This window comes from Zonotrichia albicollis, chromosome 4, assembly GCF_047830755.1.
Source record: "Zonotrichia albicollis isolate bZonAlb1 chromosome 4, bZonAlb1.hap1, whole genome shotgun sequence".
In the NCBI taxonomy this organism is placed as follows: domain Eukaryota; kingdom Metazoa; phylum Chordata; class Aves; order Passeriformes; family Passerellidae; genus Zonotrichia; species Zonotrichia albicollis.
This window is the reverse complement of record NC_133822.1, coordinates 48,360,396-48,380,957: the sequence shown is the minus strand read 5'-3', so window position 1 is coordinate 48,380,957 and position 20,562 is coordinate 48,360,396. Positions and strand designations below refer to the sequence as shown.

At 42.9% G+C, this 20,562-nt stretch overlaps 1 protein-coding gene across 1 annotated transcript in view; it reads left to right on the top strand.

Annotated features, from left to right (window-relative positions):
- The first annotated feature begins 2,334 nt into the window (after window positions 1–2,334).
- Window positions 2,335–20,562, top strand: part of TRHDE (thyrotropin releasing hormone degrading enzyme) — a 206,621-nt gene continuing 188,393 nt past the window's right edge. Inside the window, exons 1-2 of the mRNA XM_074539725.1 lie at window positions 2,335–3,154; window positions 8,592–8,865. Of these exons, the coding sequence (XP_074395826.1) occupies window positions 2,340–3,154; window positions 8,592–8,865 (1,089 nt within the window). The 5' untranslated portion in view covers window positions 2,335–2,339. The remainder of the gene's footprint in view (window positions 3,155–8,591; window positions 8,866–20,562) is intronic.

Genomic DNA, 20,562 nt, shown 5'->3' with positions numbered 1-20,562 from the left:
CCATGTCAGTTTCTTTTTTTTTTTTCCAAATCACATAGCAATAGTTTTCTACTTTTCTGCTTCAAACTTCAGTCAACAAATAATGAAGGCTCTTTTCAGATAATAAAATGTTTCTGTTCTTTGACCTGCTCTAACAGGTGGGCAGCCAAATATCACCACAGGAAATACAGGGAATACAGGGCAACACTGATTATTGAGCAAAATCTTAGTCCTCCTAGGACATACAAACACAATGAGAAAGTGTATCAACATACCTCTAATTAAAAATTGTTAAGATTAAAAACCTTTTTTAGACTGTGCTGCAAGATAAAAATAAAGGCTCATTTCTTTCCAGAGACAGTAGACCTGAATACAATCCTTCTATAGGAATATATAAAGAAGCTAGCAAACTCCTTATACTGAAACTGGTAATCCTTAATCTGGTTTAAGTGTCAATAAATGATCATTTGTATTCTGCAACAGTATGCAAAGTGATGTAACACTTCTTGAAGATGTCAAAGATTCGGGACAAAGATTAGGCATTTCCTCTTGAAGTAAAATGGCTAATATATCACATTTAATGAAACTCTTCAGATTTGCTTTGCTTATGAAAGAAGTGCAGGACTTGATTTTTTGTTCTTTTCTCTTCACTATGGAAAGTAAGGCATTTATCCTGTGAATTGTTATGTATGCATTTAACTTGATGTACAGCATATATTCCCATAGATTCCACAGGACTGAATGCCAAAGATAGACACATCTGTGACTGCTTACAAGATTGGAACTGAAGAGCTTCAAAAGAGAAAATGAACAGAGATAGTTTTTGAAGTATGCAAGCAAAATAAGGGGAACAGAGATGCTCTCAGACATTGATCTAGATCCTTGCTGTATATATTAATTCTGTGTGTTTGCAGATCCTATGTACAAAAGTTTGGGTGCAATTGGAAAAAGTAGGCTGATTCGGCTTTCCACACAGGGACTCACTCCTAGGGGTACTCAAGCCAAGTGTTGCTGTATTATCGCAGGCAGCATTTAACACATCTTTAAATCCCTCCAGCTGAGGGGTGGGGGTTCAGCACTGGCAACAAGGAGAGCAAGAGAGGAAGTCCTGGGGCCGCGGAGTTACGGCAGGGGGATTTCTGAAAGTACCAGCCAACGCTTACGGCACGATTTTTTCCCGGGCATATTAATCCTATCGATTTAAGTAGGAGTATTTATCCTTTTCTGAGCTCCATCCTCACGTTAGTATGACAGCACTATTGTCGTTCAAACACGTAGTCGGCGGCTCTTTATTAAGTCTCTATAAATATGGCACAGTAAGGGCATTCAATATTTATGTGGAGAGCACACGCATTCGTGTGTAATCCCGGGCAGTCCTGCAGCTCGGAGGCTTTGCAGCCTCCCCACTCCCGGCGTAGCCTGGCCCTCGCCCTCCGCTCGCCCCGGCCGGGGCTCCCTCCGCCGCCTCAGCGACCTCCCCCGGAGCCGCCGCGTGTGACACACCGGAGAAAAGCCTCCCTCGTCCCCGCGTCGCCCCCGCCTCCCGCCCCCGCCCGCTCCCCCGGGGCGCCGCCGTCACCGCCGGCAGCCGGAGCAGCCGCTGAAGCCGAGGGGCGGCGGGGCTTGCCCGCCTCTCCCCCTTTCCCATCCTTTCCCTTCCCTCGCCTCTCCCCGGTGCCTATATATAGCCGCCTCTGCTCGAGCCAGCCGGGAGATTGGTCTGTACCTGCAGGAGACAGGAAAGAGAAAATAAGAGGAGCGACTCTCAGGAGCCTGACCCGCTATCAGGAAGAGGAGGACGGGCCCGGCCCGCGCCGCTGTCCGGTGCTACCGCCCCCGGTGCCGGGCGAGCCCCGCTGGGACGGGCCGACCTGCGCGGCGGCGCCCCGGGGGCGCGCATGGCTCGGGCGCTGCCGGGGCCGGGCGAGGAGCCCGACCCTGGCCTCGGCGGCTCGGGACGCGGGGGAAAGAGAGCTCCCTGCGCACGGCGGCGCTAGCGGGGGGCCGGGGCGGCAGAGCCCTCCCCCCTGGCGCCGAGGTGCGCTCGGCGGCATGTGCTGAAGTGCCCCGCAGAAGCCGCACAAGTTGCCTGCTCGCCGTGGCCCGGCGGCCGGACGGCGGGGAGCGCCCGCCGCCTCTTGCCTGACCTGACCCGACCCGACCTCGTCCTCGTCCCGTTCCCCTCCCTGAGGGCTGCTCCAACGCGGGGCTCCCGGCGGCCAGGGTGATGCGGCTCGTTGGGAAGTGAGAGACCGTGCGTCCCACGCGGGCCGAGGGCCCCTTGCCTCGGAGTCTCCCATGCTGTCGGGGCCCCCTCGGGTGGCGGCGGCCCCGCGGGAGGCGGGGGCGGCGCTGCCGTGATGGCCCTGGAGGAGAAGCGTGAGAAGCGCCCGCCCGTCACCCCCATGATGATCGAGGAGGAGGCCGCCTTGCGGAACGGCAGCCGGGGACTGCCGCCGGGACCTTGGGCCGAAGCGGCGGGGCCAAGACCCCGCACCACGGAGCGGCACATCGCCGTGCACAAGCGCCTGGTGCTGGGCTTCGCTGTTTCCATCCTAGCGCTGCTGGCAGTGACCATGATTGCCGTGCTGCTCAGCGTCCGCTTCGAGGAGTGCGGCGCCGCCGCCGACGGTCCGCCGCGGGCCGGCGGCAACGGGAGCCTCTCGGGGGTAGCCCGGCAGCCGCACGGTGCGGGGCAATCCCCCCGGCCGGAGGAGGATGCGCGGGGCGGGGAAGCGGTGGAGGAAGAGGAGGAGGAGGAGGAGGAGGAGGAGTGGCAGCGGCGGCGGGAGCTGCCGCCCTGGGCCCGGCCGCGGCTGCCGCGGCACCTGCGGCCGCTGCACTACAACCTGATGCTGACCGCCTTCATGGAGAACTTCACCTTCAGCGGGGAGGTGAACGTGCAGCTGGAGGTGCGTAACGCCAGCCGCTACATCGTGCTGCACGCCCACCGCATGCACATCGAGGCGGTCCGCGTGGCCGAGGACAAGCTGGCCGGCGGAGTGCGGGTGGCCCGCACCTTCTTCTACCCCCAGACCCAGGTGTTCGTCGTGGTCCTCAACCGGAGCCTGGAGGTGCAGAAAAGTTACAACCTTAAGATCATCTACAACGCTCTCATCGAGAACGAGCTGCTGGGCTTTTTCCGCAGCTCCTACGTCCTCCACGGCGAGCGAAGGTAGCGGACGGGCCGCGTCGCCTCAAACCCAACTCTGTCCGAAGTTGGCGGCCCCCGCGCCAACTTCTGCTAGGGCGGCGCTAGGACCCGGCGGCCGCGGCGCCGCCAGGCGGGTGATGCCGCTGGCTCCGCGCTGCTCGGCCCCGGTGGACCCGCCGAAGGGTGCGGGACTCGGCCGGCTGCCCGGGCCGGGGAACGGCCGCCAAGGCCGGCCGGCTGCTGAGCGCAGGCCAGGCCTCGCATCCCCCCGCCACCTCTGTCAGGTCATCTCCGTAGCGCTCGGCTGTCAGAGCAGAGATGCGGGCGTTCTCGGGGAACGGCTTGGAGCGGGCGGCTCCAAGCCACCGGCCGGTGTCGTGAGCCAGCCGTGAGAGCGGCTGGAAGGCGGCCGAGGCTGCGGGAGTGCGCGGGAGCGAGCGGGGGCGGGCGGAGCTGCCGCGGGGCGGTGCGGGCTGGGCCGTGCGGAGGCCGGGCCGGGGTTAGCCGGGGCCGCCGCCGGTGAGCGGAGCGCTCCGCCTGCGCCCTGCACGCCCCGCCTGCGCGGGCAGGGCTGCGGGGAGCGGCCGCCGGGGAAGAAGGTGGCCCGGCGCAGCTTGGGGACGGACGGTGGCAAGGAGCAAACTTGCGAGGGTGCCGCCACTGAGGCAGAACGTCCGCTAGGTCCTTGTCAAGGCAGAGGCTCCGGGTCTGTTTCACACAAAGACACTGTGTTCGGCTGCTGTGTGCCCTGGTATGACAGAGCCTCGTCAGGTTACAAATAGCCGCGTGTAGGGCAGCGAGACTTCTGTTTTGCTTTTATTCTGTTTGGTAAAGCAAAAAACGTGGTGGGATGAGTTTTCACATACGCTGAATGCGTTTACGGTACAGCTGGGTCGCGGCAGATTTACACCCTGTGACCCGACTAACCTGCTTCATTTGCGGGCAGAGCAAGATTCAGTCTTGATCTGTATTTACTCACGTAGTTAAAGCCCCTTGGGTCCCTGTCTGGGCCCTTGTTCTGGTGGGCAGGGTTATTGTGGAGGGCCCCGTTCAGTTACAGAGGCTTTGTTTTTAAAGAAGGTGTTTTCTCACCACATTGCGGCTTTGTAATGGAAAAGAAAGGCAAGGATGGACTTCTTGATAGTTCTGGCATGGTTTGTAATTTTAGAATTGGATTCTTTTTAAGCTGTCCTTTCTTGAAATATCTGTGCAGTGACAGGTTTTCTTTTCCTGAATCTTAGTGTTTTAGATTGTGGAAACAATTTAAATGAAACAAAGATTTTATAGTTGGTAGAACCGGGCAAGAATATTAAGACATGAAAAGCATCCTCACCAACTCAATTAAGCCAAAAGCCCTTTTATTAAAACATATTTTCATTACTATGATTACTGACAATTTTCAAAAGCCTGATATTAGAACCTCAAGCAGGATCGAAATTAAGTTTTTGCAATTTGTCATCAGAGTGAAATAAAAAGGAAATTTGAAAAAGCACAGTTGTAAGAAAAGATGTGGATAAAATGCCTTTTGTCACAGTTGACTGAATTGTTGGGGTAATAGGGAGTTCTTACAGACCTGTGTTGAAATGGGCAAATGAGAAAACAAAATACTGTTAACAGCAGGGGGTATAATTCACTTTACAAATCTGAGAAGTTATTTAAGCAGTTATTATTCTCGTGTACTTTGACTTTGTGTAGGAATAATTGAACTGTCAAATAGGTGTGGCAGTGACATTTCTCCAGAGCTACTGTACTACACTTCAATACTGATCTCCTAGTTGAGATTTAGAAATCATCACCAACAAAAAAAAGGTCTATTCACTGTTTCAGTCATCAGGATAGTTTAAGACACAGAGTGGAAGGTGATGGTAAAATGTTTTTCGCAGTGCTCCGTGTGTAAGTTTTCAGATATAAATTACTTAGTTTTTAATACACTTAAGTATAGTCATGGGCAAATTACTTGCCTTACATCAGGTACCATTGCTATATTGAAATCAGTGGCATGTTTTTCCTTTACACCAGCTCACTTATATTTCCTTCAGTAAAACATTTTTATAACTGTAGTCATTGCTTGGTTGTAGTTTAAGGTGTTAAATAGAAAAAGTGTTTTTCCTTTTCATCTGTCAGAGGCTTAATGACTCACTATAGTATAAAGTGAATAATACCCATTCTAAACCAGGGAACTTTTTTGATCAGAGAGTGCTCTTACAGTAACAATTTGCATTCCGAATAATAACCCATTTTTAATATGATACTTAAAACTGTTTTTAGTCCTCAAACACAGACAGCTTCTGTTATGATAGACAGACAGACTTGCATGCTCTGGGAGACCTTGCTGTTCCAGCAGGGCTTTGATTTTTTGACAACTTTATATTCAATTAAAGTACATCAGCCTCATTGGAGTAGTACTTGCTGTAAAAGGGTCCAAACCATCATTTTTCACTTTTGTTGTACACGAGGAGCAAATAACTCTGCTGGGAGGCATCACAAACATATTAATGCCTTCACTTTATGATTTTTTCCCCAAAAGTTAGTTTCTCTGGCCTTCACAGGTGATCGTTGTAAATCGAAAGGTAAAAGCTATGTTAAAGTGTTTATTTTCTGACTGAGATCTTTCTTACTGTACTTGAAATGTAAAATGCAAGTGATATGCTACAAATTTACTTTGCATTATGTGCTAGAATTTGCTGACAATAATTAACAGCAATATAATACAGAGCTACAGGAGGAGTATGAAGGCATAATATAAATGAACATCAAAGTTTGGAGGTGAAAAGAAAAATAAATTCTTATATCATGCAGAGAAAACAAAGACATATTCTTTAATCTTCTAACAACTAAGATGTCAAAATAGGTTATTGAGGAAACACATCTTCCTTTAATAGACATGATAAAATTAAAACACCTGCAAGTTACTGCCATGGGTATTCTGAGGAGACAGACTGAGCCCATCATGCCCTCAAGTACAACCTTTTGTGGTGGTATTTTGGCAACGGGAGGTAGAAGTGTTGGTACCCAGAGAGCTGTGTAAAGGGAAGGATGAAATAGTCAAACTGCCCTTCACTTTTGGCACGCTGTAGAAGTCTGCTTGTTTTACTTGAACACAGAGTGAAATAGATAAACAATGTTTTAGGTTTAGCTTGTTTGTTTTCTTTAAATGGTTAGGGTTTTTTTTAAAGCAGTTTTAAGATTTTTGTTTGTTTTGCTTTATGGCACAACAAGCAAATCGATGTTTGATAGTAATGCACATGTTGTAGATATCACTATTATTGGTAGTTGGTGTATTTTTAGTATGAAATATTGACTGCTCTGTGTTTGCCCAGTTACGTCTATGTGGATATATCTGTCTCTCTGTGAAAACACAGAAGATGAAGAGTTTACCAGGGTTTATTAGCCTGATGAAGGGATTGTTTCAGTGGCCTAATATGTATTAAAAGATGACTGATAAGGTCTCTGAGAAGTGGGGTGAAGATGTGAAGAGAGGGCACGGGAAATCTTCCTTATTTAGAGGGTATCACAGTATGACCAATATTTCCTAAGTACGCATTTACGTGTGTGTCGGAGCTCATTAAAATTGTTAATTGCAGAGGAAAGTTCATCATTCTTGCTTTGTTAATAACAGGCCAGTACAGTTTTCCATGCTCACTTGAAGCCTCTGTTGATGTCTGTAGCTATTTAGAATGTGCCTAGAATGCAGAATCAGGTCCACTTGAAATACTTTGCATATAAATTAAGTTGCTTTGCTTCATTTAATTGGCTGATTTGGCTTTGTTGCAGTAGTACAAATCCATTGATATGGGAGTTTTTTGGATTAACACTGAGATATCTGGCACTAACTTTTTACTTTAGATTTAGCAATCTTATCCAAAATGCTGGTTTTAATAATCCATGTTTTTTCATGAGGCGAGAAAAATGTGAATACCTTCAATAATTATTAGCCAAAAAAGGCTTTTTATTTTAGAAAGAAGACTAATGGTAACTGCTTCAGTGGTGGAAAATTTTTTCAAGTTTTAAAAAAGTTATCCTTATTGAAAACATATATCTAGTTCTATCAGGCACTCTAGCAAGAAAAAGGTGTAATGTTTCAATAAAATTATTTCTTCATTGCCTCCAAAATATGTGTAAAATCCAAAAAGTTTTAAAAAAAGTTAATGATATTTTTTTTTCCCTATGGGGTACCTATGTTTTTGTTTTATCAATGTTAGAGTATCATATTGCAGATTATTAGTTATATACTGATTAATAATAGGTATCACCATTTTCATTACATCAAAGCTATTCACCCATCTTTTTCCCTCAGAGGAATAACAGCTGAATTACAGCCAGCCTCTAAAATCTTGATAAATGTTTGTCTGGTATCTAAAATTGCTCAGTTATTTCCACAGATGAAACCTTGGAAGGTGAGACATGAATCAAAAAGCCTACATGCATGCTACCTTCACATTTACATGGTTGGCCCATGGTAATTTTCTTATTCTACATGCCTCCAGAAAATACTCTTACCAAACTCCATATTTCAACCTTTTAAGTTTACCTTATTTTTTCTACAAAAAGATCATGGGTTTTTTCCAAATGTGTAAATACGTGTCTCCATTCAGGAGGCTTCCTATTCTGTATCTGGATCAAAAATTATTTAGTTCAAAAAAAAAAAAGTTACAGGTTTTATTGTCAAGCTAAAGCCTTCCCATTCATGCTTAATAAATACCTTTACCTCCTTCAAAGATCTTTCCAAAATTTAGGCCCATTAACTGAGAACATGGATTTGCTCTCTATAAAGTACACCAGGAAGAAAAAAAAAGCACGTGTAGAAGAATGGTGAAATACTTTATGCAGGTTTAATAATTTGCTTTCATTTGTGATTCTGCTAAGCTCACAGAATGGTTTTTTTGGAGGGTGCACAGACACAGCAGTGCTATGTGGTACTGTGTCCCAGGCCTACGTGCAGCTGGTAGAGAAGTAATCAGCTGTGGAAAGCAATGACCCTCCTGAGTGCGCTGTGTGACCGTAAGTTCTCATGCCCAGAGAAAGGTAAAGCGCCCTGTCGGTGTCTCAGGACAGAGTGAATTCCCTGCAGGCTCTTCAATCCTGGTTTGAACTGAGTGTGCTTGTTTTGCATTGTGTAGCCAACAGTAGATTGCTTTTTTCCACACATATTGATGAGCAATACTGCGAGAACCTGAAGTTTGATGCAAGGCGAGGGTTGATTTCTTTAGTGTTACTGTGGTGTCTATAAATTTATAGGAAGTTTGTAGACCATTAATTTGTATCTATTGCATTGCAGTAGATGTAGTAAGAAAATGATCAAGCAGTGTTCAAACACTATATATTTTGTGTATTACAGTTGTAATTATTTCCTCCTTTAAACCACAATGGTCAAGCAGTGTCTTATTTGGTATGTCTGTGAATCAAGTGCTAGGCACAATTAATAATCAATTTTTATTTTTGTTTTCTGCTTTTCTAGGTTTCTTGGTGTTACACAGTTTTCTCCTACTCATGCCAGAAAAGCCTTTCCTTGCTTTGATGAGCCCATCTACAAGGCCACATTCAAAATCAGCATCAGACATCAAGCTACTTACTTATCTTTGTCCAACATGCCAGTTGAAACTTCTGTTTTTGAAGAAGATGGATGGGTTACAGATCACTTTTCACAGACCCCTCTCATGTCCACCTATTACCTGGCTTGGGCAGTGTGCAATTTTACATACCGGGAAACTGTCACCAAGAGTGGAGTAGTTGTAAGTATTTCTAATGTACCAAAAACATTTCATTATGTTGAAAACCCTAAAGGGATTGTACCAGCAAATATTTTAAATATATTCTTGATTAATATTTTAAAAATTTGCTTGTCTATTTAATGATTATGTGTATTGTTTGGGACCTTTCCTCGAGGTTTGTCTAACATTTTGAGTTTGTCTTTTGCCTTTTGTACATGGTTAGCTTAGTAGGTGTGGTTATCTGATGAAGTTTTAAACTTTTAAATATGCTGTTAAACTACACTTTGTTTTTTTTGGGGAAGTTTTTTCTTGTTTTTCCTGTAGCCTTTTCATTACCAGCGTTCATGAGATTATTAAAGTGGCAATACTGGTAAGGTTTCCAGTCTCCTTCCTTTGCTACTGACGGTGTCCCTTGGTGTGCTGTGTAGTAGCTCAGAAGGCTGATATAGCAGTTTCTCTCTTAGATCTTTTGCCCAGGAACAGGACTTTGCAACCTATCTGCTTCCTGAGGCTGATGGAAGTCCTAAGTTTCTGAAGGTGTTTTTTGCAACTATGGCATGATTCCAGGAGTTATGCCTTGAAAAAAAAAAACAAGAGAGAAAATCCTTTATTTATTTATGTCAGTTTTGGTTTTGTGTACAAATATCAAGCTCAGAACTGTATAACAAGCCAAAACATACATGGGAAATGCTGTCAGCTTAATAGAATATTTTACAGCGCTGTCATCTTGATTTTCAGGTGAACATGCAGAAAAAGCCTTCCTACTTAGTTACTGTGAATAACAAAACAGAGCCAGTTCTGGAAGTAGAGGACCAGACAACAGTTTGAGCTGTGAGCCTGGGCAAAGGAGTGTTCACCTTATACTCCAGCAAATGCTGTATGATTTTGTGCTGTAGCCTGGGGGCTTGAGGAATGGCTGTAGACTGTTCATATCAGGAAATATCTCCTTAAACACTTTGAGCCAGCCCGAGCATTGTGCTGTAATGGAGGGAGCTGATCCACCTTCTCTGAGCCAAAGGTGTTCTTGACCTTCCTTGTGCCAGCCATCAGCTCTGTAAAGCCATATGATCTGGCTGAAAACTGACCTGAAAAATAACCAGAAATGTGGTGAGTTTTCAGCCAAAACAGTTCACTGATCTGGCTTTTTGTGCTGCCACCGGAGTCCTAGCATGGATTTGAGGCTGTGCTGATAGAAGGCAGACCCAGGAAGCACTGACATTTAGGCTCATTTAGGCTGTCCTGAAGGGATCAACAAATAAGTCTTGTTTTTGTTATTGGAACAGTTGAGTAGGACACTGGAGGCCTTTCTTCAGCCCCTTTCTGCCGTAACCAGCAGACTGTGACAGTACTCTCTGGCACCACACAAGGAGAAAGTATGACTAGGAAGTGGTTCTCCTGAGGTGCTTTAACCTATAATGATATGGGAACAGCTGAGACTTAAGTAATCGTCATAGGATCATAGAACAGTTTGGGTTGGAAAGGACCATAAAGACCATCTAGTTCTGAACCCCTGTGCCACAGGCAAGCACACCTTCCACTAGACCAGGTTGCTCAAAAACCACATCCAGCCTGGCCTTGAGCACTTCCAGGGATGGGTCATCCATAGCTTTTCTGAGCAACCTGTTCCCGTATCTCACCACCCTCAGAGTCAAGAATTTCTTCATAACACTTAATCTGAACCTGCCCCCTTTTGTTTTGAAACTGTTACTCCTCATCTTATCACCACTATTGGCATAACCAGGTATTTGAAAGGTTGGGGATGGAACTCAGGACCATCAATTTGAAACATGCAACCTACTTCCTTCATAACTCATTTTACTGTAGTATTGTTTAGAGCTCATATTCTGTAGACTTTTGCTGCTTGAAAACATTTGGTGCCTTGAAAACAGAGGCACACTTATGTCTTGTAAAACAACAGATAGCTTTCTGCTGTTCTTGTGGTTTTTTTTTTCAAAACTGCTTTCAAGACTTTCGATTTACCTGGAATCTGAACAGAAAATCCAAGTATTCTTTTGTTAAGAATTATTGATTACTAGGGCCTTGTAGTTATGCTTAAGTCTATTGGTTCAGCACATGTAGGAGATACGCATGTATATCCGACCAGCTTGTACCACTGGACAGAACTTTGCCAACAATTATGAAAATTAGTAGGCTAATCTTCGTGAAAACTTTGAGACCAAAATCCTACATAAATTGAGATAGTCTGTTACCCTGTAAAATTACTTAGTTAGTCTAGAGTTTTAGCTCTTGTTTTTTTATAAAGCCCTTATCACAGAGCTATAATAACGCCCAGGAATACTGAAGTAGTTTGCACTGGGTTATTGGTTAAATATATTTTGCTGTTTTTCAGTTCCATTTGGGATCTGATCATCTTTTATCATGGTTCAGTTTTGTTGAAAGAGTGTGTTTTAAGATATGAACTCATGGCAAGTACTTCAGTTCAGAGCTGCATTCTTTCAGATGAATTGCTGAGGTAATCCATCTTTTTGAGTCTTTTATATTGCAATGCCAGGAGTTCATGGACACTACTGAGTGAATTTGAAATCACTGGAATCCTTGTACATGGAATTTCAAATTTCTTCGTTTCCTTCAAAGCCAATTTTTACTAAAATACAGTTATCCTCATATCCATGGCAGTTAAGTTAAATGTGTAATTAAAGTAAATTTGCTTATAAAAATGAATGGATTTTCATGGAAATTACCCAAACCTTCAGCATAAGCATCTTGATAGGCTCTTTCTTGTCTTGGTGAATCTTCATTTTAGTTAATGCAGTGTGTATTATATTTGTTAGTAGACACCTAAAAGACCACAGCTTGCATATACTTATGCTTTTCTTTTGGCAGTTCTGTGAACCTCATTGTAGTTCACAAAACATTTTGGGGGGAGTGGGCTGTCCTTTCAAATTTTGACAGCATGCTAATGATTATAATATCACTTCTTTTCCAGCTGAGCAGTATTAATAAAATACTGTGGTCAAAGGAAGATAAACTCTGAGGAATAGAACTAGCTGTGAGATGAAAAGCAGATTTTTTGGTCAAACTTGCTTAAATCTTGACTTTTCATTTTTTCTCAAAGAATGTGACTGACCTCCAAATTAATTTAAACTTAAGCATGATATTCAATACAAGTCAAGTTTTAAATAGAAACTGCCTTTTGGAAAGCTTAGGTAGCCAATCAAAATACTTATGTGGCTATAGCATATATAATTCTTGCATGAAGATGTTTTGTATTTCATTAAAATTATTTGGGAAAAGGAAATTAAGGCAAGCAGCTATTTTTAGGAACATCCTATAGTGGATGTGAATCACTATCACAAGCATAACTCTGAAGTCCATGTGGGTTTGATCCATATCCCTTCCAGATTAGGTAATTTAAAAGGAGACCTGATTTTTTATATGTATTACAGGTATATAATATGTTGTTCAGATTCAGCTGGGATTACAGAAGATCACAGCAACTGCCTTTGTCTTCAGGCAGGGACTTTATTGCTGTGTAAAGGACAGTGGTGCAGTCATCTGTGCTGCTACGGACTAAGGGAGCAGTGTAGTTCTATGAGGGTGATGCCTGAGGTAATGTTGATTTGAGGGAGGAGGGGGGCCCTTGCAAGCTGGCTTAGCTGATCAGTATATGGCTCTAGCAGTTGTACCAGCTGCAGTTGGGGGAAGTCATGGGATCTGTATACTGTCATCTTTGCACAGTACAATAATCCAGCAAACTCCACTTACCTCCACATGCTTGCTGTCTTATTTTGCATTTCCTAATCATGCATCATAAGTTCTTTGTTAAAGAACTTATTCTTAAGAGCAAAATATTGCTGGTTGGATTGTATTCCTTCTGTCACATCATCTCTGTGTTTCTTTCCTTCATTGGTGTCTTTATTTGTGCTTTCAATCCACCAGGCCTTTTCCAACTAATGTTGCTTTATTTTTCCCCTGCTTGGATTAGTGCTTCTGTTCTCTAAATCCTCTGTTTCTCATTCCTTTGTCAGGTGAACATGGAAAGCTCGCTATTTTCTGCATGGCTTTTCAGTGTCTCATAAGTTAATTCATTTTTCCCCCTGTAAATTCTTTCTGTTTTTGAATTAGTGGAAGGAGGGAGCACACAGTGAATCACTGGAGATGAATGTATGGCTGGCAAAGATGTTTCTGGGAGATTAATCTTCTATTCTTCCTTTTTGCTGTGGATGGGATGTGGAGATAGGTATAGAAATAAAATGCCAACTGGCAACACTAAAGTGTTTCTTTTGTCTGGGGGAGTATCTGCTCAAAACAGAAAAAGAAATTGTATGGAAAGAAGTGAAGTTAGGAGCAGTTGTGGGTGCAGGGGTTAAAGAGACAAGTGCAGACAGTACCAGAGCAGATGGGATGAGCAGCTGTGAAAGAAAGTGGCTATCTAGCTGGGTGGTGGTGAGTGGGAGGAGAAATGCTGAGGGAAGACAGTACCCAAAGAAGAATTTTGCGTGGTTTCACTTTTCCTGCCCCTGCTTCTATTCCAAAGTGGTGGCAGCACATTTTGCAGGGCTGGCAGTGTCTGCCTGACCACAGCTGGTTCAGTGCTCAGGGTAGGAGCTCCACTGACTGAACCCATGCACATTCTTTTCTAAAGAGACCTTTATAACCAGGTATGTCTTGGTTTCACCTGTATTAAGTGTTATTGTAGTGCCATCAGTGCTGAGTACTTTGTCATGATACAGAGATTTTAAGGCTAAGAAAGCTCTTACTATTAGAATTACACCAGAATAAAGTCAACCTTTATTGCACTGCTTTTGTTTTGATATTGCTTTATCTGAGATGTAATTAATGTTCACAAGCTGTACAGTACATTTAAGTCTTACCCTGGCCAATGAGGAGGAGCTCTAATAATCTGGCTAAGGGAAAGTAAGATAATTAGTGTTTCTGTAGTGCTTTCTGCCTTGCAGAGAGCCTGTATAGAAGTCCTGGCATTGAATTCTCTCAGACATGTGCCTGGAGGGGCTCTCTCAGTTTGGCTTAATATAACTAAGAAAGGTCTAGTGGTCTCAAGAATGGGATCTGTGTAGTAATAATTGCTTGATCTGCAAAAGTGAAAAATTATTTTTTCCAGGAAGAGCTAGTGAACAGAGTCACAATAGCAGATTTAGGTCAGGATCAGTACATGTCCAGCAGCTCATGTTCGTTTAGTTCCAGCATGGGACCATGGTTTTATTCATGTCCTTAAGACAAGATGACTGGATATAGTGCAGTGCTTCCAGCTGGACAGCTGTGTTGGGCATTCCCTTACCTGAAGTGTGGTGATCAGTCTGAGGAGACTAAAGAGATGACTTGCAGTAATAGTCTAAGAAAAAGAAAAAACCTGATGTTGATCAGCAGAATAACTTTTTCCCAGTGAGTTTTGTCATTTGCTAGTCACTAGAAAAAACTGAAAATATCAGTCTTGTTTAAAATAACTATGCACTTACTATGCAATTTGGTTAGTAGCTTTTATAAAATTATTTTGTATTTGAAAAATGTATTAATACTTTTGCCTAATAGCAAGAATGACCTCAAGACCAGACAATTTCTGTCAGCTAATGACTACCTGGGTTAAAGGCCTGAGGCTCTTCCTTAGGCCCTCTCTTCAGCTGATAGTAGTAACTGCCAGCAAAGTCTCTTCATCAGTTATTATTTATTCATCAGTATTAAAGCAATTATATGTGAGATAATTCTTTGTGGGTGAGCATATTGGTTACAGCAGAATGGTACTGCTATCAAAAGTAGAACTTGTCTTCAATTAAAATTTTCTTCCTCTGCAGCCTGAATTTAAGTCCAGCTCCAGAGTTGTGCTCTACTTTTGAAGCCCCACAAAGTAACTTTTGTTAGCCCATCACTTACCACTGGGAGGCCACACGCTTATCTGATAAACAGGTAACAGCTAACACAGGAAGCACCAGGCATAATTCTGAAGCCTGGTACAATGCAGACTTGTAATATTTAATCCTTATATGTCCATGAATCTTACAATGATGCACACTCGTTTTTGCTTTTTCCTACTAATGTCCCACACTTGCCATCTTCGGAACAGCTTTCATCAAACAGTTAAAAATAAAATGCATGGAGGAAAGAGTGTATGGGGAAGTATGCAATTAGGTTGAGCTAGAAAAGCACACATGGATAGATAGGTGTGTTTGTGCTTTCTTTTGTGAGTGTTTCTCTGTAGTAACTATAGGCTGATTCTGCAAGTATCTTTTTATTCAGTTCAGTGCTTACTAGTGTGAATTACTTTAAGTGGGAAGCTGTATTATAATACAACAGGAATCCAAAGAAATTTTAGCTTTTTCAGATTCACTGCGTCAGTATTTGTTTACCCATTCTATTTCAGATTTGTATATTGAAAATAACTTCTAGTTTATTAATTTTTAAATGCTGTAGCTAAAAAGCAGGCTACAAACAAACAAAAACCTATGTGATCAGCATCCATGCTAAACTGAATATGCCAGGGAATTTGTTAAAAACATAAATTGCAAACTTGCAATCCATTGTTATTGATTTCTTGTTGAATTTGCAAGTCGAATGCACTAGGAAAACACTGTACATTTATTGTGCTTACTCCTTTAAAAATTTCTCTCTGTCAGCACTTGTAGTACATGCTGTGTTTAAATGTGATGTTTGTTTTACTAATGTCAATGCCCAGGTGCACTCTGCAAATAATGCTATTGAATTGAAAACCTCGAGTTTGGAAGCATTGTTTTGTTTTGTTTTAGGCTAGGAAGATCACCTGTCAGTATCTGGGGGCAGTGGTGTACTTCGTATATAGTAGCATGAAGACTGTCAAAAAGCACAAATCAGTTTCTTAATTTGTGGCTATTTTGTAGGTTTATGACTTGCTTGCAGTTACAGTGAGGAGGGAGAGGCAGCACATGATTCCTGGCCTGATGGTTGTCAGAGCAGCTTCCTAGTTGTAATTCTGTACATTCAAGAGCAGTTCAGCCTGTAGCGCTTCATCTGTGGTCTCTGCTGGCTAATGAAGGAAAAGAAAGGTCTGAGACAGTATTTCCCACTCCTTCCCTGCCATTTGCCCAGAGGAGAGTAGAGTGAAGTGCATGCAGTTCCTCCTACTTCCCACATTACAAGCAAGGAAAGGAGGGAGATGTAAGAGAAGACTTCCCTTTCATGTGCTAATGAACATATGCTTAGTAGTATGTGACAATGCAACTCATAGCCAAGACTGAGCACTCAAGCTGCACTCTGCTTTCTGTAGGGTGTTGTTTCATGTCTCCTTATGTTTCTTATGTTGTGCTGTCATATTTTATTTCATTAACTTATTCGTCTGTTCTTGGAATCAACATGAATACTGCTCTCTGACATCCAAAGAAGTAGCACAAGTCTGTTAGCGTCTTTCTGTAAGAGTCATACTCTTGCTATAAAAGCAAAAGTGATGTGCCAAATAATCTGTAGGAGGTACCTCATGCCAGAACAACGTAAAGGTGAACACATTCCTGCACCAGCCTGAACATCTGTCAGTCAAGCCAGTGCTTTCCTGCGTGCCTGCTGTAGTAACTGTGCTCTAGCAGTGAAAATGGATTACAGACTTAGCTGACATCTAGTTGAGTGACAGATACAGTGCTCATTGATGGAGGAGAGTGATGTGTGCTTATATTTATTTATAGACCAGTGTTTCCTCCAGGGTTTAGGTAAATTTAAATTGTATTTTTCTTACAGGAATGAGAAACTTAGCCTGTTTGTTCCCAGTTTTTATAGCCAATGGTGAGAAAGTAACCTCTTATTTTGGAGATTCATGCCTGTTGCTGGTCCAAGCGTCCTTTTTGAGGACAGACATCAGATGTCTGTAATGTTCACCTTTTAGGCTTGCCTTGACCTATTGTTTTTGTGTTGGAAAACCTGCACAAATGCCACCTTATTTTTTGCCTTTGTCCCAGTATTTTTTGCTGCCTGAAGGTTTATGGTATTTGCCCCCATTTTTACTAGTAGAATACCTAGTCAATTCAATTTTCTTCTAAGGTATTGTAGGGTTTACAGAGCTCTTTTGCTCTTACAGTGGGGTGCTTTCACACTTTGGGTACCTTTTTTGAAAGCTTTTTTTAATCAAGTGCTGGAATGGAATGAGATGCTGGAGAACAGTGCTGCAGAAAGTGAAAGATATTAAACTATTAGAGAGTGTCCAGAAAAGAGCCATGAGGATGGTGAAGGGCCTTGAGGGGAAGCCTTGTGAGCAGTGGCTGAGGTCACTTGATCTGCTCAGCCCAGAGAAGAGGAGACTGAGGAGATATCTCATTGTGTCTTCGACATTCTCATGAGAGGAAGCAGAGGAGCAGGTATGGATCTCTTCACTCTTGTGACCAGTGACAGGACTCAAGGAGATGGCATGAAGCTGAGTCAGGGAGATTTAGGCTGGATATCAGGAAAAGGTTTTTCCCCCAGAGTGTGCTTGAACACTGGAACAGGCTCCCCAGGGAAGTGGTCATAGCACCAAACCTGTCAAGATTTCAAGAAGCATTTGGACAATGCTTTCAGGCACATGGAGTGATTCATGGAGATGGTGCTGTGCAGGGCCAGGAGTTGGATTCGATGATCCTGATGGATCCTTTCCAACTCAGAATATTCTGTGAATCTGTAAATGTGCTTTTCCAGGGTCTTTCCTCCATGGCTTGACATGTCCTTTCCTGCGATTCTCCAGGGGTGCTGTTTGCACAGGGCAAACTGCTGCAGTGGAAATAGTGAGGCTGACTGACTGCCTTGTAGGCAATGCTCTCATTCTCAAGTTATTCCAGCTCATAGTGGTTGCTGTCAGCAGCTCGAGCTCGGCATGTGGCCCCGTCCCCTGGCATGCCTCTCATACACTTAGGTGGGGACAGGTGCCAGAGAACCAGCTCTGTTGGCCTGGTTCCACTGAATGGTACCCCTAGGAGATCCTCTGCTGCTCCTGCCTGGCAGCTTTCTGGCTGCTGCATGCTGTTGAGACCTAGCAAGAGCAGTTAGAAATGAGAACTGAGCATGTTATCTTTGTATTTGGAACAGCATACTTTGAAAGCAGATTATGTTTCTCTTTGAAGGGTAAATGACCTAAAGTTTATTAAAAAGTTATCCCACTGTGGATTATCATGAAAATGTTCAGCAATGCATTTTGTTTCATAGCATGCAGTGGCGCTGTGCGGCAATATGGGACAGAACAAGAAGACTAATATTTTATTTATTTGAAATTACTGGGTGGCGGAGAGGATAAGAAGCAAAAGGTGATTATTAGCATTTACCTCTGGGGTTACTCACACTTTTTTTTTTTTCCCCTCTCACCTCCCTTTTCCCAAGCATGGTGATAGTTTGGTAGTCACAGCAGCTTGGACCTCAGTTAAGAGTTTCCTGCATATCCTCAGGATGGCAAGCAGTACAACAGTTAATAAAAGTAAAAGGAAATAAAAGGTGGAGGAGGAAGAAGGGAAATGAATTCCTAGAGAATAATTTCAAAGAAAGTATACCTACTGAATCATTTGCATACCACATGCGTTTCTTGTAGCTCTTCAATCCCCTGGCTAAATAAATCACAGACCAATGTTGAACAATAAATAAGATCACACTGTGTTTTGATTTACTGAAAAGTGTTCCTATATGTTTGAAATTTGATAATGTTGTTGTAAGTTCCTTGTTGCACTTTAAATACCATGGAGAAAAGGGTTTATACCTGATGAGAAAGTTCGATAGTTTTTTTGTCTGATAGTTGGATGTCTGTTTTCCAGGTAGAAGCCCAAATCTGCGTGTGGGAATGTCAGTGAGTGATAAGATGTATTGCTTTATTCAAAGTCATATATATGAATGTGTATGCATTCATAAATAGATTTTTGGCCGCTGCTGAATCAGAGATGACATACAGTGGGGTTTTTTTTTCCTCTCACAAAACTAAATGAATAATTCTTCTCAATCTTCTCTCAGTTTCTTACTGAAATTCTACTAACAGGATTTGGGGGATGAAAAGTCAGGTAGGGGCCGGTCTCTTTCTCCGGGCAACAACTGTCAGAACGAGAGGACGCAGTCTCAGGCTGCATCAAGGAAAATATAGGTTGGATATTAGGAATAAGTTTTTCCCAGAAAGAGTGATAAAATATTGGAATGGTATGCCTGGGGAGGTGGTGGAGTCACCATCCCTGGATGTGTTCCAAAGAAGACCGGATATGGGACTTGGTGCCATGGTTTAGTTAAGGTGCATAGGGTATGGATTGGACTTGATGATCTTGAAGGTCTCTTCCAGCCTTGTCCTTCTGTGTGATTCTGTGGTGCTCAAACTTGCTTTTCTTCTCATCATTAACCTTTGCTGTTTATTCCTTAGCAATTTTATATGTTTAAAATGTTAAATATGCAGCTCTTAAGTAAAAGAACAGAGTGATCATAGGGAATATCTGATTTGTTTCAGTCCACAATATTTTTACTGTACAACCTTCCTGCAGTAAGCACCAGGAGAGGTAACTTACTGTAGTAGCATTCTGCCTTTCTTTGGGAGTCTCCTATCATGCCATGCTCAGGTTGTATTCGATCTTTATTGTGATTTCTTGTTATAACTGTAAAATGTGGAGTGGTGGTTTGTACTTGTGTTCTATTTGACTTCCTCTGAGGCTGTTGAATGTTTATTCTTAAGCCAAGACCATCAGGTCTGAAGTGGAAATTTAGGCAGTTAATATGAGCCATTCTAAAATAGCTTTGCAGTCACCTGCTGACCCTGATGATCACTTAAAAAAAAAAAAAGCTTTAATAGGTGGAGAATTAGGAAATAGACTGTATTAACTTTCCTACTTAAAAATATTACATCTCTTGTGGACAGCATAGCAATGAGTATATTTAAGTTAATAAGCCCCAGGAGAGCAGAAAGATGAATCCTTTGTGACGATGTATCTTTATGTAAAAAAAGGAGGGTTGAAACTTTTCCCTGTGTCTCTGTGTTGCTTGGCTTGTGATGATGTACAGAACACCTGTCATTCCCAGTTGCTGAGGCAAGTACTGTATAGTTTGTCTGCCAAGTGAGCTTACGTAACTTCTGTCCACAGGAAACGTGAGGCATACAGAGGAGATTGGGTGATAGCTTAGAGTTAAGATCCTAGTGCAAACCTCTTCAAAACAGTGATGTGTAAAGCATAAAGAGGCTTGAGAAAGTGAAAGGGGATGAAGAAGGCCACCTCTTAGAAAACTTGGGACTCCTTGCTATGAAGCAACTTTGAAATGCTGAACTAGCTTGGAACATGAGAGCTGCTTAAGCTGCAGAAAAAGTTCAGCGAAAGCATAATTTAGGTATGGAAATGAACATCAGTAATTTGCATGGTTACAATAGGGCGTATTATAACATTTGTCTTTACTACAAAATACTTTGATGAATCACACATGACTAGGAATGATTATACTACCATGAAGTATTGTGAGGATAAAAAGGATCTCTGAATCATAGTGCAGCTGGTAGTGTAGAGTTGCCTGGCTTCACAGTTCTGTTATTCAGGGTTGATGGCTCTGAAGAAATATCCTGAGTGCTGTTTTGTATGTACATTTGTGCTTTAGCAGAATTTGAAGTATTTAAATACATTTAATTATACATTCTGTTCTGTAACTGATCTCACCAGTACAGTTACACCTTGCAGTACCTACATGAGGAAGTCCAGAAAAGAACAAAACTGATTTCCCAGCAGAATCTATCTGCTCTGAAAGATACTTCCTCTTAAAGGCAGTCATGATTTACTGATGCTGGGATGTTTTCCTTAAGTTGAGCTG